Source organism: Heterodontus francisci, chromosome 45, assembly GCF_036365525.1.
Source record: "Heterodontus francisci isolate sHetFra1 chromosome 45, sHetFra1.hap1, whole genome shotgun sequence".
In the NCBI taxonomy this organism is placed as follows: domain Eukaryota; kingdom Metazoa; phylum Chordata; class Chondrichthyes; order Heterodontiformes; family Heterodontidae; genus Heterodontus; species Heterodontus francisci.
In genome coordinates, this window is record NC_090415.1 from 15,122,243 (window position 1) to 15,140,123 (window position 17,881).

Genomic DNA, 17,881 nt, shown 5'->3' on the forward strand with positions numbered 1-17,881 from the left:
TATTTTGATTAGTTAAGGAATAAGAAGTTCGAAATAAAAACATTGAAATAGTTAACTTACGTGCCAGGCCATGATTCTTCATTTCTATTAATACAGCTTAAATGGAGATAAAAATAGAAAACAACATAATTTTGTCAAATTGCCCATTCTCATCAGTAGTGCCATAATTACTTCCATATTAACTACAGTCTACCTCTCAATCCATATCACGACTCTTACCGTTAAGCATTAACTTGGGCACACTATATCAACCCGCTGGAAAACTAAATATTAATATCGGAAATTAACTTGAACAAATAGCTCGTTAATGGTAATCAAACTTGCGAAAATTAGCAGGATCCGCCAGCATGATCTTATCTTTCCCCTTGCCCCTTTATATCAACCAGTACTTTTTTTAGGATCCGTCGGATATTCAGATAAACGTAATGAATGCCACATTCCCCACCCGATGGAATTGGTTGTAGCGAATTACAAGAAAGCAACTTCCTGATAGCAGTTTGCAACACTGTGGTACTCAGTGGTCCGTCATAGTCAAAATCTTCCATACCTCGCTACTTCAGTCACTCCAGATTTTTAAATGTAGGTTTGTATTACAAACCAGTGTGCAAGACCCATCTTAGGGACAGAGGAAAATGAGAAGCCCATTCAGCCTATGCAGCATTTTCCACTATCATGCTATAATTGAATCAGTCTGCCTGCCTCATTATAAATTAAAGAAATGGACTTCCGCAACTATCTGAATGCTTGTGAAATAGTGGAATCCAAGTGTACAGCTTTAGCATTCTGGGCAGAACCACTACGGTTAAGTGCACATGCATGATATCAAATAAATAGGTCACAAACGATACAAATACATTTATGATGGACAGGGTAAGGAAGGGAGACAATTGATGAAATAAATCAAACTTGCAGAGTAGAAAAGCACCTTTCTGGGTGGATTACATAAATAAATAAAACATGTTGCATTGCACATGATAGGAGCATTACAAGCCAAAATTTGACACAGATCTATATAAATTACATTACGTACTATTACTTACATTTAACACATTCAATAGGAAAGAAATAGTTTTAAATAACATCTCGTGTACAGCTGAACTCAATCCTATATTTAAAAAAAGCAACTCGAACAGTGAACTGGAATACACCAGTTATTTCAACATAGCTAGTATGAAAGGACATGTGATTCAAAGGATGTTATATAAAACGCTATAGAAACTGCAGATATACTAAACAGTAGACAGCACCTCAGTGAATTATTTGAATAAGGCGCAGAAGTAGTAGACAAGAGTAATGAAGTAGCCGTAAGATACTTGGATTTTCACAGGAAAAACAAAGTTAATAAGGTATCAGATAGTAGACTCATCACTGAGCTCAGAGCATGTAGAGTCAAAGATTAGACTTCAAAACATATAATAGCTGGCTACGAAACAGAAAAAGAGAGCAGTGGTTAAGGGCAGTTACTCAGTGTTGCAAAAGGTGAGCAGTTGTGCTAGGGCAAGTGTTCTTCGCCATTCAAATAACTGTCGAATCAGAGCTGCAACCTATAAATTTGCAGTTGGCATCAATATTCTGTGGTGGGGCTGCTGTTAATCTGAAGCACGATAGATGCAAAATATAAAAGGGCATTTGGAAACTATCAGAACGGGTGCTTAATTAGCAAATGAATTTGAATATAGTTAAGTATGAAGTGGTACATTTATGTAACGAAAGTAAGGAGACCACATCGAGTTTGCACAATAAGAGCCAACATTTGATAGAGCAGCAAAGGGATGTAGGTTCTCAGGGACGAAAACCAATAACAAAAGCAGCATAGGTTATTTAAACGCTTAAAAAACAAACAAAAGAAGCAGTTGGTTTTATTTCTCGAGGGATACAATTGAAAGAAAGAAAGAGAGAAAGAAAGAATGAACGAAAGGAAGGGAGGGTCATAGAATGCAAGAAAGAAGGAAAGCTAGAAAGAGAGATGTATAAATAACTTGAGTTTAACAGTGCCGTTCATGACTGCATGATATTCCAAAGCTTTTCGAGCCCGTGATGCAATTTTGAAGTGTGGTTACCGGTATAATGTCAGGACAATAGACCACCAACGTGATTAGAGTAAGAGCCCCTAAATAGCAATGTTATAATCGCCAGTAATCTGTTTCATGTGATTTTGGTTGAGGGATAACTGTTGGTCCAGGACACCAGAAGAACTCTACGTTCTTAAAATAATAACCGGAGATCCTATGTATCTGAGGAAACAGGCGGAATCTCAGTTTATCGTCTGATACCAGTAGCCACAAACTGCAAAACATTATCTTCCTCTAGACACGAAGTGATTATTATTATATTAGATGGTCATTAAACTCATTAACATTGCTAGTTCCAGTGCTATTTGTCGTATTATATTGGCTGTAGCCGAAATTCTTGTCTCAACGCTGATCAGTCTCCAGGTGTGGGCTGATGAGTGGCATGTAACAGTCGCGCCACACAAGTGTCAGGCATGAGCATCTGCAACAAGAGAGAAGTGAACCATCGCCCCTTGATATTCAATGACATTACGATCGCTGAATCCCAAAATCTCAATATCCGCGGGGCTACCATTGGCCAGAAAGTTAAGTGGTGAAGCAATATAAATATCGTGGCGACAAGAGCAGGTTAGAGGCTTGGGATCCTGTGCCGAGTAACTCACCTCCTACTCTCCGAAATCTGTCCACCATCTACAAGGCACAAGTCAGGAGTGTAATGGAATACTCTCCAGTTGCCTGAATGGGTGCAGCTCTAACAACACTCAAGCATCCCAACGACATCCAGGACAAAGCTGCCCTCTTGAATGGCATACCATCCACATTTACTCCCTTCACAGTGGCAGCAGTGTACACCATCTATAAGATGCACTTTAACAATTCACCAAGGTTCCTTCGACAGCAACTTCCAAACCCGTGACCTCTACCATCTAGAAGGACAAAGGGCAGCATATGGATGGGAATACCACCACCTGCAAGTTACGCTCCAAGCCACTCACCATCCTGACTTGCAACTACATCGCCTTTCCTTCACTGTCGCTGGGTCAGATGCCTGTAGCTCCCTTCCTCACGACACTGGGTGTACCTACAGCCCAAGGACGGCAGTGGTTCAAGAAGACGGCTCACCGCCACCTTACATAAGGCAATCAGGGGTTGGCGATAATGCTGGCTGAGCCTGCGACGCCGACATCCCATGAACGAATAATGAAAAAGACATTCATAAATTTCTTCAAAAGCCTTCTTTTGGGTTTATTTCGATCCCAGATTTACAGCTGGGAATTTAAACTCAACAATGATAGTTGGGTTTGCGAGGAAGCACCGGGCCTGAATGTGTTAAATTGGAAAAAAATGGTTACGGGAAATTAATTTTTCCAATTCAACGATCAGAAACTAGCCAAGTCATACTTGGAGCAGTGTGACGGTGCCCTTCTAGCTAAACATGCTACAGTCGATGTGGGCTTTGTATGTTAACTGTCTTACAGTCTCCATTTTTGACTATGGACATATCTGTCTTTATGTTTTGCTTTTGGTCCGTGTGAGAAAACCTCTCAAGGAATGCTACTGTTTTCAATGAGGGAGTTCTGTCTTTTAAGTAAGATTTCAACACATTAAATACATACTTGAATGTGCCCTTGAAGTGTCCTAACCGACAAGATTATGGACCAAGTGCTGGAAAGTGTAATTGGGCTGGATAATTGTTTTTAGGCTGGCATGGACGCGATGGTCTGAATGGCCTCTTTATGAACTGTTCTACATTTTTACGTTTCTATGAGACCTGTAACCTCGGCCGACAGCAACCTCTCATGTGGAGTTAATACATTCCATGCCATTATTTCAACCAAGAGCAGAGGAGTTCTCTCCGCTCTTCTGAAAAATATTACTCCTTCAACGAATATCAGAATATTACTCCTTCAACCAACATGGTAAGCATCATATTGTGATTCATGGGATTTTACTGTGCGTACATTAACTGTCACATTTCCGAACATAGAAGGTGACTACATTTCAAAAGGACTTCACGAGCTGTGAAGCGCCCTGTTAAATCCTGAGGACGTGAAAGACGTTACATAAATGCAAGTTTCTCCTTATTCCAATATAGTTCAGCGAAGGGGGGGACGGGGGTGTGGGTGTGGGGGCGGGGGGGCGGGGGAGTTACCCCAGGCCAACGCAGTATAGTACAATTTCCAAGTGAACCCTTTCGTTCTTTGATTTTCAATCCAGATTTCGAGCTGGATCGACACGTCATTTCCCTCACAATTTAGCAGCAGTTTACCTCACTGACATTTATTTGCCTTTGCCTCAGTCTTTACATATTCTGATTGGTGAATTACCCTGGTATAGGACTTACAGCATTGAATTAATTTACGGTGGACAGAAGTCACAGTGCAGACTTGACATCGATTGAAAGTATCATCTATGGTTGAAATTTCGGAAAATATACTGAGGTAAAAATTCAGGTGAGCAGAAAAAGACTATATCAGTCCTGATAGCCTGTCTTAGAATTGTACATCAGAAAAGCTCAGTTTCCTAACTATATACCGCGTTTTCTTCGTATAGTTTTATAGAAGTTCACGCTTACCTGTTACAAGTAGCAAGATGCCTGAAAACATTGCCAAAGGGGGAAACTTGAGAGCCAGGTCAGTTGCTGTCAAACACATGAACAACTTTGATATGATTGAAACTGCAGAGTGACCGGATGCAAAAGGCACCAACATGTTGTGGTCGGAAATCATGTCTATGTATAAATAGATGATGGCTATAAAGTTCCAGGAAATTCACTCGTGGGTTTGCTTGCGATTGCAGCTACAAGGCCGGTTCACAGAGGAAGTCACTGAGCATCGATGAAAAGCATTCTTACCCTTTTTTTATGAAATGTTTTAACTCAAATTGCTATTACACTCACGAGTTGCAGGTCGCATGGGAAAACAGCCTTTTAGAAGAATGGAATTTTGTAATACAGAAGAAGCCATTCGGCTCATCATAACTGTGCTAGTTATTTAAAACCGCTATTCCTTTCCCTCTTCCACGTAGCCCTTTCGGCCCATCTATTAGAACTATTAAGCGTGTATAAAGAGAAAATGGAGCAATGGTCAAGAAAGAGCGACGGAAACGAGCACCACGTGATAGAGCTCTTTGCATTTGACGAATGGAATAAAATGACCGCCTCCAATGCACTCAGGGGATGTGGGCAGCGCTGAAAAGGTCAGCCTTTATTGCTAATCCCTCGTTGCCCTTCTGATGTCGATTCGCTTTCTTGAACCGCTACATTCCGTGTGGTAAAGAATTGTACATTTATTTGTAGCAATTTTGATGCAGCTGCATACCTTGATGCGTTATTTCAGAGGGAGGTTGAGAGTAAACTAAATTGTTGTGTGCCAGTTGTCACATATCAGGCACATCGGGCAAGGAAGGCAGGTTTATCTGCCTGAATGGCATTGATGTGCCGGTTCAGGTTTTATGGAAATCCAATAGTTTCATGGGAACGTGATACTAAATTGTATTCCAATGTTATTTAATGTATTTGAATTTCAATGCACAAATTGTGCTAACAACAATCACTGCGCTGCCCTAAGCTAGTAGTTAGTCACGTCAAGTGATATAACTGTGAAATGCATAACAAGATGCATATAATTCAAAGTGATCGAACAATTTGATCAAAATGAAGCTGTGAGGAAACGGATTGCTGACCATTTCAATTAAATATCATGACGTGGTAAGATGCAATTAATCCTCATCATACAACTTACACCTGAAAATGTCAGGAATAGGCCTGGTGCGCCTTATCCTATTGTTAGAGACGCCTGTAGATGTAATTACATAGCCCAGCACTGACCATGTAAACTTATTTCCTGGTATTTGTTCCCTAATGTTTTAAAGCTTTTATTGATGCTGATCCCATTTCCGTTAGAGGAATGGCATTCCATGTCCGAACAATCTATTGTTTTTCATAGTCTTGGCTCAGGGGTGAAACTCTTGCTTTTGTGTCAAAAGGGTCACGTCCCAGTCTAGATAATTGTGCACAAAATCAATTTCTTCATCCGTGTATCATCAGCAAATGGAAAGAGTTTTATCCTTGCCTACCTTATCAAAACCTCCCAGAAGCTTGTACACCACTATAAAATCTACCCTCAGTTCTCCTTTGCAAGAAGGAGAACAACCCCAGCTTTTCCAACCTAACATTGTAACAAAAATGCCCCATGCCCGGAACCATTCTGAGAAATCTCCTCTGCACCCTCTCAAGGAACGTTACGTACTTCTTAAAGTGTGATGACCAAAACTGGGCAAACATTCTCTAGTTATGGCCTAACCAGAGCGTTATAGATGTTCAGGAAAACGTCCCTGTTTTTGCACTCTATGCCTCGATTTATGAAGCCCAAAACTCCATATGCCATGCTCACTATTCTCTCAATATGTCAGGTCACCTTCGAAGATTTTTGCACATGAACCAAAGGTCCCTCTGTCCCTGTATACTTTATACAACTGTGCCATTAAATACATATTTGCCTCTTTCTTCTCTCAAAATACATCACAGCCCCTTCTCTGCATTAAATTCCATCTGCCACTTGACTGGCCATTCTGCCAGGTGATCTAGGTCCAGTTGCAATTCTTTGGCATCATCCTCACTCTTTGGCAGAGAAAAAGTTTTGTATCATCACCACATTTTGAAATTTGATTCTTCATTCAAATATCCAGACATTTATAGATATATTTTTAAAAAGTGGTACGCGAAGACACTTAGGGAATCCTAGTGTCTACCATCCTCCTGTCCGAAAAAATACAATAATTTGCCATGACATGCAGTTTCCAGTTCGAAAGGCATTTTTCCTGGCTGACACTGACCGTCCTACTCAATACCAATTAAATTTGTTAACCTCCCTTTTTATGGTACTTTGTCAAAAAATTGTCAAACTTGATATAGACAACATCCATTGCATTTCTTTCATCAACCTTCTCCGTTACTTCATTACAAAAAAAAATCACTAAGATTTTTCATACACGATCTGCATTTAACAATTCAGTGCTGGCTCTTCTTAATTAACCAAAACATCTCCAAGTGCCTGGCATTTATTTTCCATCGTAATTCCTTTTAGTAACTTACAGAACGCTGGTGGTTAACTGACCAGCCTGTCGTCAGTAGGAATGTTCTTACATTTTTTTTTCTTAAGCCAAGGGTGTCAAACCTACAATTTTCCATTGCACTTGCACTTCTGTTATATCTAGGGAAGACTGGAAGGTTATGGAAGGACCTTTCACTATATTAACCACCCGTCCCTCGGATGCAAGCCATCCAGAGCAGGCGCTTTTTTCCACTCACAGCACAATCAGCCTTTCCAGTATAACCTGCCTATCAGTTTTACCTCCTCTAGTTGTCTTATTCATTCATGGGATGTGGGCATCGCTGGCTAGCACAGTATTTATTACCCATTCCTAATTGCCCTTGAGAAGGTGGTGGTGAGCCGCCTCATGAACTGCTGCAGTCCATATGGAGCAGTGCATCCACAGTGCTCTTATGACGGAAGTTCCAAGATTTTGAAGCAGCGACAGTGAAGAAACGGCGATATATTTCCAAGTCTGGATGGTATGTGGCTTGTCAGGGAACGTGCAGGTGGTGGTGTTCCCATTCAACTGCTGCCTTTTCCCTTCTAAGTGGTAGAGGTATTGGGGTTGTGAGGCACTCTCTGAGGAGTCTTGGTGCGTTGCTGCAGTGCATCTTTTAGATGATACACACTGCTGCCTCTATGCGTCGATGGTGGAGGAAGTGATTGTTTGTGAATGAGGTGCCAATCAAGCGGGTTGCTTTGCCCTGGATGGTGTCGAGCTTCTTGAGTATTATCCTTCCAGGCAAGTGGAGGGTATTCTACCACACTCCTTATTTGTAACTTGTAGATGGTGGACCGGCTTTGGGGAGTCAGGAGGGGAGTTACTCACTGCAAGATTCCTAGCCTCTGACTGCTCCTGTAGCCACTGTATTTATTTAGCTATTCCAGTTCATTTTCTGGTCAATGATAACCCGCAGGATGTTGATAGTGATGTTACTTGCCACTTATCAGCCCAAACCTGGATATTATCCATGTCTTGCTGCATTTATATACGGCCTGATTCAGTATCTGAGGATACGAAAATTGTGCAATCATCATCAAAAATCCGCGCTTCTGACCTTATGATAGAGGGAAGGTCGTTGATGAAAATGTTCAGCCGAGGGAACTATACTGAGGAACTTCTGCAGTGATGTACTTGAGTTAAAAAGATTGGCCTCCGACAACAGGAACCATCTTCCTTTGCACGAGGTATAACTCCAACCAGTGGCGTGTTCTTCGTGTATTTTGTGCACAGGACTTATCTGTCAATATTCCACAATGCCAGGTAGATGCCAGTGTTGCAGCTCTACTGGCTAGAGGCACGGCAAGTTCTGGAGCACAGGTCTTCACTCCTATTACTGGAATGTTGTCAGGGCCCATAGCCTTTGCAGCAGCTAGTGCATTCAGTAGTTTCTTGATATCGCGTGGAGTTAATGGAATTGGGTGAAGACTTGAATCTGTGATGCTGGGACCTCAGGAGTAGGCTGAAACTGATCTCCCACTCGTCACTTCTGGCTAAAGATTGTTGCAAATCCTTCAACCTTATCTTTTGCAAGGATGTGTTGGGCTCGCCCATAGTTGTGAATGGGGATATTCTATCGCATGCTGCTTATGCAGCTTGGCACGCGGATAATCCTGGGTTATAGCTTTATCAAGTTGAGACCTCAATCTGAGGTATGCTGGTGCTGCTCCTAGCATGCCCTACTGCACTCTTCATTGAACCAGGGTTGATCTCCTGGCTTGATGGTATTGGTAGAGTGGGGGATATGCTGGGACAAAAGGTTGCACATTGTGGTTGAGTACAATTCTGCTGATGCTGATGGCCCACAGCACCTCGTGGATGTCTAGGTTTGAGTTGCCAGATCTGTTCGAAGTCTATGTTATTTTGCAAGTTGGTATTACTACAGACATCTCCGCTCCTAGCACTATTTGGTCAGCATCCTTTTCTATAGTAAATATCAAAGAAAGTACCCATTAAGTATTCATAGCTTGCCTTGCACCTCGAAGCATACATCACTTTCTTTGTCCCTAATAGGCCCCACCTTGTATCTTATTTTTCACTTGATCTTTACAGAGCGGTAGAGGATTTCGTATATCCTTTTATGTCAACTGCCATACTAGTCTTATATTATGTCCTTGCGGGTCTTATTTTCCCTCTCAGCTTGTTATATTTCGTCTGGTCCTCGTTTGAAGAGTCCACGTGATAGGCATAGTAAACCTGCTTTGTTTTGTTTAATAATTTTACCTATCTCCCTCGTCATCCAAGTAGCCGTGGCAGTTCTTCCCTTGCTTTCCCCTCTTGTTGAAATGTACGCAGACTGCACCTGATAAATTTCTTCCTTAAGATTCACCCATTGCTCCATTACAGTGTTTCCTGTCAAACATTGGTTCAATTTTAACATGGCGAGATCGCTTCCCCTCCCATTGAAGGTAGCTCCCTTCTAAATTAAAATTTCTGCTTTAGATTGTTCATTGCCTACTCAATTGTTAATCTAGGCCTTATGATATGCTTATCAGTCTTACCCAAGAGACCTGTCCAGTTGGCCAACTTCATACCACTGCACCAGATCTAGCAATGCATCCTGGTTAGCTGGCCCGAGAGCATATTTGAAAAAAGTCCTCCACCTCCTTTCCCTTTGCGCTAATATATGTTTTAATATTGTAACCAAGCAATATTTGGATATTTAAATTTTTCCAATATCTCAAATCTATGCTTCTTGCACATGTCTGTGATTTCCCTGCATTTATGCTCATCTATCTCTCTCTCTCTTTTTTTTAAGAGATACAGCACTGAAACAGACCCTTCAGCCCACCGAGTCTGTGCCAACCATTAACCACCCATTTATTCTAATCCTACACTAATCCCATATTCCTACCACATCCTCACCTGTCTCTATATTCCCCTACCACCTACTTATACTACGGGCAATTTATAATGGCCAATTTACCTATCAACCTGCAAGTCTTTTGGCTGTGGGAAGAAACAGGAGAACCCGGAGAAAACCCACGCAGACACAGGGAGAACTTACAAACTCCACACAGGCAGTACCCAGAATTGAACCCGGGTCGCTGGAGCTGTGAGGCTGTGGTGCTAACCACTGTGCCACCGTGCCACTCTCTTTCTCTCATACTACCTGGAGGCCTATCGAACACCCCTAAGTAGCAGTCTCATACCATTTGTGGCTTCTCAACTCTAACCAAGTAGATCCTTAAGGACAACCTCTCATTCCAACATTATAATGTCTTTCCTAATCAGTACTGTCGCCCACCTCCATTTTCCTTTCCTGTCTTCTATGATCACTTTAAATCCTTGCATATTAAGCGGCCAGTTCCGGCCATCTTAAGCCACGCCTCCGTTACTGCCACCACAGCATAGTCCCAAACGGTTATTTGCGCTTATAGCTCACCAACATAATTCACCACACTTTCTGCCTTTACATGGATACATTCTGAAACTGTCTTTGTATCCCTAGCAGTCCTTCTTAGTCTGCTCCTGTCTAATATGGTACAACATCCTTGTCGAGTATTTTCCAGCACTCTCCATCCTCATTCCGCTTTCCCCCTTCTATATTCGGATGCCCAAACCCTGCCAATTTACGCGAAACCCTTCACAACCACACGAGTGAACCGCTTCTCGAGCATGTACGTCACATTCATGTTGAGATAACTACCTGTTTCCTTTGAATAGGTTTTCCTTGACCCAGAATATGTCCCAATGCACCAAGTATCTGAAGCTCTCCCTCCTGTTCCATGCCCCAAGCCACGCGTTGATCTTCCCTATACTTCACCGCCAGCTGGTGTGTGGCCCTGAGAGTATGCCAAATATTACCACCTTTGAGGTCCTACTTTCTACCTTACTCCCTAGCTCCAGAAATTCTGATCACAGGGCCTCCACACGAGCCCGCTCTATGTCGTTGGTGCTGACACCCTCCACAACCTCTGGCTCACTCTCTTCCATGAAGAATATTCTGTATCTGCTTCATGATGTCCTTACCCCGGCGCCAAGGAGGCGTTACAAGAACACCTGTCTATTCCCTAACTGTGGAATTCCCTCTACCGACGGAATTTCCAGGCTTTGCTGTCCTCCCTTGCCCATTCGTGCCATGGTCTGCACTGTGCTGTTGAAAGTCGTCGTCACGACCAGCAGTCTCCACTGTTGCCTGCTGGTTTAAGGGTGGCACACACCCCAAAGACTCCTGCACGTCCCAGCACAACCCATTCTTCCAGATAGCCACCCATCTACTATGTTGATCCCTCTGCCCCTCCTGGTAAGCATGTCCAGGAATGTCTCACCCGCTGAGATGGGTCACTGTCCCACCAGCTGTCCTCCCACCCCGGCAGGCCAGAACCCATAGCTTAAGCAGCTGGAGATATTTCCTTCACACATGATTTCCATACGTTTTAAGGTACTTGTGGATAAGGATAAGAGTAGTCCTCGTGTGAAGGTGCTAAATTGGGGGAAGGCCAATTATAATGATGTTAGTCAGGAACTGAAGCATTTAGATTGGGGGCGGCTGTTTGAGGGTAAATCAACATCTGACATGTGGGAGTCTTTCAAAATTCAGCTGATTACAATCCAGGGCCAGCATGTTCCTGTGAGGAAAAAAGACAGGTTTGGCCAGTTTCGGGAAGCTTGGATAACACGGGATATTGTGAGCCTAGTCAAAAAGGCAAACCATGCATTTGAAGGACTGGAAGGCTAGGAACAGATGAACCACTTGCGGAATATAAAGACAGTAGGAAGGAACTTAAGCAAGGAATTAGGAGGGCTAAAAGGGGTCATGAAAAGTCATTGGCAAACAGGATTAAGAAAAATCCAAGGCTTTTTAAACATATATAAAGAGCAAGAGGGTGACCAGGGAAAGTGTTGGCCCACTCAAGGACAGAGATGGGAATCTATGTGTGGAGCCAAAGGAAATGGATGAGGTGTGAAAGGAGTACTTTGCATCAGTATTCACCAAAGAGAAGGACTTGGTGGATCATGAGCCTAGGCAAGGGAGTGCAGAATGTCTCAGTCATCTCATTATCAAAAAGGAGGAGGTGTTGGGTGTCTTGCAAAGCATTAATGTAGATAGGTCCCCAGGGCCTGATGGGATCTACCCTAGAATACTGAGGGAGGCAAGGGAAGAAATTGCTGGGGCCTTGACAGAAATCTTTGTATCCTCATTGGCTACAGGTGAGGTCCCAGCGGACTGGAAAATAGCCAATGTTGTGCCTTTGCTTAAGAAGGGTGGCAATGATAATCCTGGAAACTATCGACCGGTGAGCCTTAAGTCAGTGGTAGGGAAATTATTAGAGAGGATTATTCGGGACAAGATTTAGTCCCATTTGGAAACAACAGACTTATTAGCGAGAGACAGCATGGTTTTGTGATTGAGTTTTTTGGGGAAGTGACGAAGATGATTGATGAAGGAAGGGCAGTGGATGTTATCTATATGGACTTTAGTAAAGCCTTTGACAAGGTCCCGCATGGCAGACTGGTACAAACGCTGAAGTCACACGGGATCAGAGGTGAGCTGGCAAAAGATGGATACAGAACTGGCTCCGTCATAGAAGACAGAGGGTATCAATAGATGGGTGTTTTTCTGAATGGAGGGATGTGACTAGTGGTGCTGCGCAGGGATCAGTGCTGAGACCTTTGCTGTTTGTAGTATATGTAAATGATTTGGAGGAAAATGTAGCTGGTCTGATAAATAAGTTTGCAGATGACACAAAGGTTGGTGGAGTTGTGGATAATGATGAGGATTGTCATAGGATACAGCAGGATATAGATCAGTTGGAGACTTGGGTGGAGAAATGGCAGATGGAGTTTAATCCACACAAATGTGAGGTCATGCATTTTGGAAGGTCTAATGCAGGTGGGAGGTATACAGTAAATGGCAGAACCCTCAGGAGTATTGACAGGAAGAGAGATCTGGGCGTACAGGTCCACAGGTCACTGAAAGTGGCAACGCAGGTGGATAAGGTAGTCAAGAAGGCATTCGGCATGCTTGCCTTCATCGGTTGGGGCATAGAGTATAAAAATTGGCAAGTCATGTTGCAGCTGTACAGAGCCTTCGTTAGAACACACTTAGCATGTTGCTTGTAATTCTGGTCGCCACACTACCAGAAGGACGTGGAGGCTTTGGAGAGGGTACAAAGGAGGTTTACCAGGATGTTGCCTTGTCTGGAGGCCGTTAGCTATGAGGAGAGGTTGGACAATCTCGGATTGTTTTCACTGGAACGACGGAGGTGGAGGGGCGACATGATAGAGGTTTACAATTTTATGAGCGGCATGGACAGAGTGGATAGTTAGAAGCTTTTTCCCAGGACGGAAGAGTCCGTTACGAGGGGACATAGGTTTAAGGTGCGAGGGGCAAAGTTTAGAGGGGATGTGCGAAGCAAGTTTTTTACACAGAGGGTGGTGAGTGCCTGGAACTTGCTGCCAGGGGAGGTGGTGGAAGCAGATACGATAGCGACGTTTAAGAGACATCTTGACAAATATATGAACAGGAAGGGAATAGAGGGATCTGGGCCCCGGAAGTGCGGAAGGTGTTAGTTTAGGCAGGCATCAAGATAGGCGCACGCTTGGAGCGCCGAATGGCCTGTTCCTGTGCTGTACTGTTCTTTGTTCTTTGGTCTTTGTGGTCGTCCAAGCCACATGAAGTCTCCTGAAGTTCCCAGATGGTGTAGGATTGCAACCAACCTGTACCTGTTCCCCCTCCATGCTCGAAAAGGGAAACCATCATTCTTCCCTCTTTCAGAATTTAGTTAGTACCATATTATTTCTAATAATATTAATTAATCTAATAATGCCTCTCGAAATCTCGTCTCCCCATCCCTCTCTTGGACCGCTCCTTTTTCTTATTCTTTATACCAAAACAACACCCCTTCTGTCACTGCACAAAATTTCCTCATTCAGCACATTCTTCGAGTTTAGTACTCTGCAAACGCAGTGTTCCTTGGATACTTACTCCATGCATCAGTAAAAAACCTCCTGCATTCATACCAGCACAATAGCCAAAGACTAAAATCAGCCCCAGCTACCAGAAATTAGCAGCTCGCATGTCTAACTCGCCCCCAAATTAACTAAATTGTCAATTAAAACCAGCAAACATCATGTTTTAACCACTGACAAACATTGTTCAAGAAATACGAGTTCAGGACGGCATTAGTTTAAATGCTGTATTGTAAATGCAAATCCTGACTAAATTTTAGATCGAGATCAACCGTGAAAGTCTTTAACATTGGCTCACTCACCAAATTCTTCGAGCTCAGTACTGTACAGAAACACTGCTCCATAGAACTGGACTCATCACAATGTTGCACATCATCATGTTGAACACCTCCATCAGAGCTGTCTTTAACCATTAAATCTTTCCTGATTTAGCAAAGGCTCCATTTTCACCAACGTGTCTACAAAAAAAAAACCGAATAGACTAAAGGAATAGTGCTTTCACTTTGAAGTGGTTGGGAAATTAAAAATACGGTAATGATGTTTCAGTAATCCAGTCTTGAAAAAAAAACGGTCTGGAATTCTGCATTCAGTTTTGTTCCAAACCGCAAGGAACCAATGTTGGAATTGGAAATAGTGCACGGGAGTGTTGGCAAGCCTAACATTGTCACATTTTGAGGACAAGTTGCATACATTTCTCTGCATTTTCTTGAATTTAGAAGGTTCAGAGAATGCCTGCAATAATAATGGGGTTCGATGGGGTAAATAGAGAGAAGCTATTTTCTCTGGAAAAAAATGACAAACTTCTAGCTAGAACTTTCAGGAATGAAATCAGGAGGTTATTGTTTGTACAAAGCGTAGCAGCAATGTAGAAATCTCTCCCCCAAAAGGCTGTGGAATTTGAGTGGGAATTGAATTCGTCGAGATCGTAACTGATAGACTTCCGTTGGGTAAAGGCGCCACAGTCTATTAACACATGGCAAGTAAATGGAGTGGAGGTAAAGATCAGCCAAGATCCAATTGATTGGCAAGTCAGTGTCAAGAGGCTGAATGTTCTATATGCTTAAAGCCCCCAGTTACCTGGCACGAATTTATTAAATTGCTTCTGCAGTTATGTCATAATATATAATGCTTTCTAAAATAGACGACCGAGAAAGGAACATGGTATTCTAACTATGTTGGCAAGTCAGTGATAATGCACTTTTGAATTCACTAATTTATGATAAAATGCCTTCATACTAATTTGCAATATAATTGTCATTTGTAATGTAACATTATTATACCAGCCTCAATCTGTTTCACCAGGAAACTCTTCTGTCTCTTAATAATAAATTCCAAATTAATATTGTGCGGTGGAAATGTAATCATTGCCAATACCTGGCAAGAATCTGTCAGCTTTGTCGGACTGCTCAATTAGCCTGATTCTTCAAACTCAAATTCTTGAAACATCTTCAGCATGATATCCATGTGTTGCAACGCTAAGATTTTGCTACAAACAGCAAAAGATAGACTTATCATAATCTGTCTCTGGTTTGGATGATAACGGATCTTGCGACGTGTAGGTCGTTACCACTGTTAGTGGAGTCTTATTGCCACTGATCAATCAGTTGAGACGCAGTCCCATGGTTCTGTGTTATCAAACTGAACGTATTTCAACTTTTATTTATTTAGAGATACGGCACTGAAATAGTCCCTTCTGCACCGACCATTAACCACCCATGTATACTAATCCTACACTAATCCCATATTCCTACCACATCCCCAACTGTCACTATCAACTATCTATACTAGGGGCAATTTATAATGGCCAATTTACCTATCAACCTGCAGGTCTTTGTCTGTGGGTGGAAACCGGAGCACCTGGCGAAAACCCACACAGACACAGGGAGAACTTGCAAACTGCACACAGGCAGTACCCAGAATTGAACCCGGGTCGCTCGTGTGGTGAGGCTGCGGTGCTCACCACTGTGCAACTATACCACGATTCATATACATATATAAATATATATTTGCGTGCTAAAGGACTGTCAGTTAATATCAGGCAACAATTTTAATTCTTTCAGTAAGCAATGTCTTAATATGGCCCTTTTCTATTCAATTCACGGCTATACATGCAAAATCAATCTCCAGTTCTCTACCCATAGGCTAAGTATATCTTTTTAGCATTAGAACACATTGAAGTTTTAGGCTCATTGTTCTTTGAAAGAGCAGTGCAATTAACCCCACTCTCCTCCACGGGCAGGCAACATTTCCCACTTCAAATGGAAGATGTCATCGAAAGGGCAATCTAGCAGCACTTACTCATAAATAACCATATCACTGCCGCTCAATTTGGGCTCTCCCTATTCGTTCATGGGATGTGGGCATCGCTGGCTTGGCCAGCATTTCTTGCCTATCTCTAATTACTCTTGAACTGAGCAGTTGCCAATTCGGAGGCCATTTAAGGGTCAACCACATTTCTGTAGTCTAGTGTCATCTAGAGGCCAAACCAGGCAAGGAGAGCGGATTTTCTTCCCTAAAGGTGAACAAGATGGGTATTTACAACCATTTCATGGTCACAATTGGACTCGTTTTTCTTTTAAGTTATTATTCCAAGTGTATCAACTGACTTCAAATTTCACCACCTGCTGTGGTGGGATTGGAAACCATGTCTCCAGAGAACGAGCAACGGTCTCTAAATCATTACTCCAGTGACATGACCACTACGCCACCACTTTTCCTTCTGTGTGGGCCATGCCGCCCCTGACCTCATAATAGTCATAGGGAAAATACGGACAGAACAGCTGAACTCCAAATATGAGGTGAGAGTGACTGCCCTTGACATCAAGCCAGCTTTTGACCGAGTATGGCAACATGGAGCGCTAGTAAAACTGGACTAAATAGGAGGCAGGGGGAGAACTCTCTTCTGGTTGGAGTCATACCTAGCACAGGGAAAGACGCCTGTATTTGTTGGAGATCAATCACCTCAGCTCCAGGAGATCACTGCAGGAGTTCCTCAGTGTAGTGTGCTAGGTACAACTACCTTCAGCTACTTCACAAATGACCTTCCCTCCATCATAGGGTCACAAATATGGATGCTTGCTGATGCCTGCACAACGGTCAGCACCAGTCACAGCTCTTGAGATACTGAATCAACCCATCTCCAGATGTATGAAGACCTGGACAACATTCAGGTTTGGGCTGAGAAATTCGCACCACAGAAGTGCCAGGCAATTAACATCGCAAATAAGAGAGAATCTAATCATCACCCCTTGATGTTCAATGATATTACCATCGCTGCAATCCCCACTATCAGCAACCTGAGGGTTACAATTGACCAGAACCTAAACTAGATCAGCCAGATAAACAAGATGCACTGCAGCAACACACCTTCGGCAGCACCATGCAAACCCGCGACATCAACCACCTAGAAGGACAAGGGTAGCAGATGCATGGGAACACAACCCCCGCAAGTACCACCCCCCCACACTCCCCGCCCACCGCCCACCAACCCCTCCCCCTTCCCTCTAAGCCATACACCATCCTGACCTGGAACTGTATCGCCGATCCTTCACTGTGGTCCGGTCAAAATCCTTCCTTACAGCACTGTTGGTATCCCTACATCCCAAGGACTGCAGTGCTTCAAGAAGACAGCACAGCACAACCTTCTCAAAGGCAATTAGAGATGGGCAATAAATGCTGGCCTTGCCAGCGATGCCCACGTCCCACGAACAAATAAAAAAGTACTTACCAATTAGCTTTGAATATTACCATTGAATCTGCCCCCAGGACATTTGCAGGCGTTGCAATCAAGATGATACCAATTCACTGTGTAAAAATAATTTCTGATCAGATTTTTTTCTCATTCTTTCTTAGTTTTA

At 42.9% G+C, this 17,881-nt stretch overlaps 1 protein-coding gene across 1 annotated transcript in view; it reads right to left on the reverse strand.

Annotated features, from left to right (window-relative positions):
* Positions 1-17,461, reverse strand: part of LOC137356224 (venom metalloproteinase inhibitor DM43-like) — a 38,682-nt gene extending 21,221 nt beyond the window's left edge. Inside the window, exon 1 of the mRNA XM_068022090.1 lies at positions 4,588-17,461. Within this exon, the coding sequence (XP_067878191.1) occupies positions 4,588-4,741 (154 nt within the window). The 5' untranslated portion in view covers positions 4,742-17,461. The remainder of the gene's footprint in view (positions 1-4,587) is intronic.
* Between the last annotated feature and the right edge of the window lie 420 nt (positions 17,462-17,881).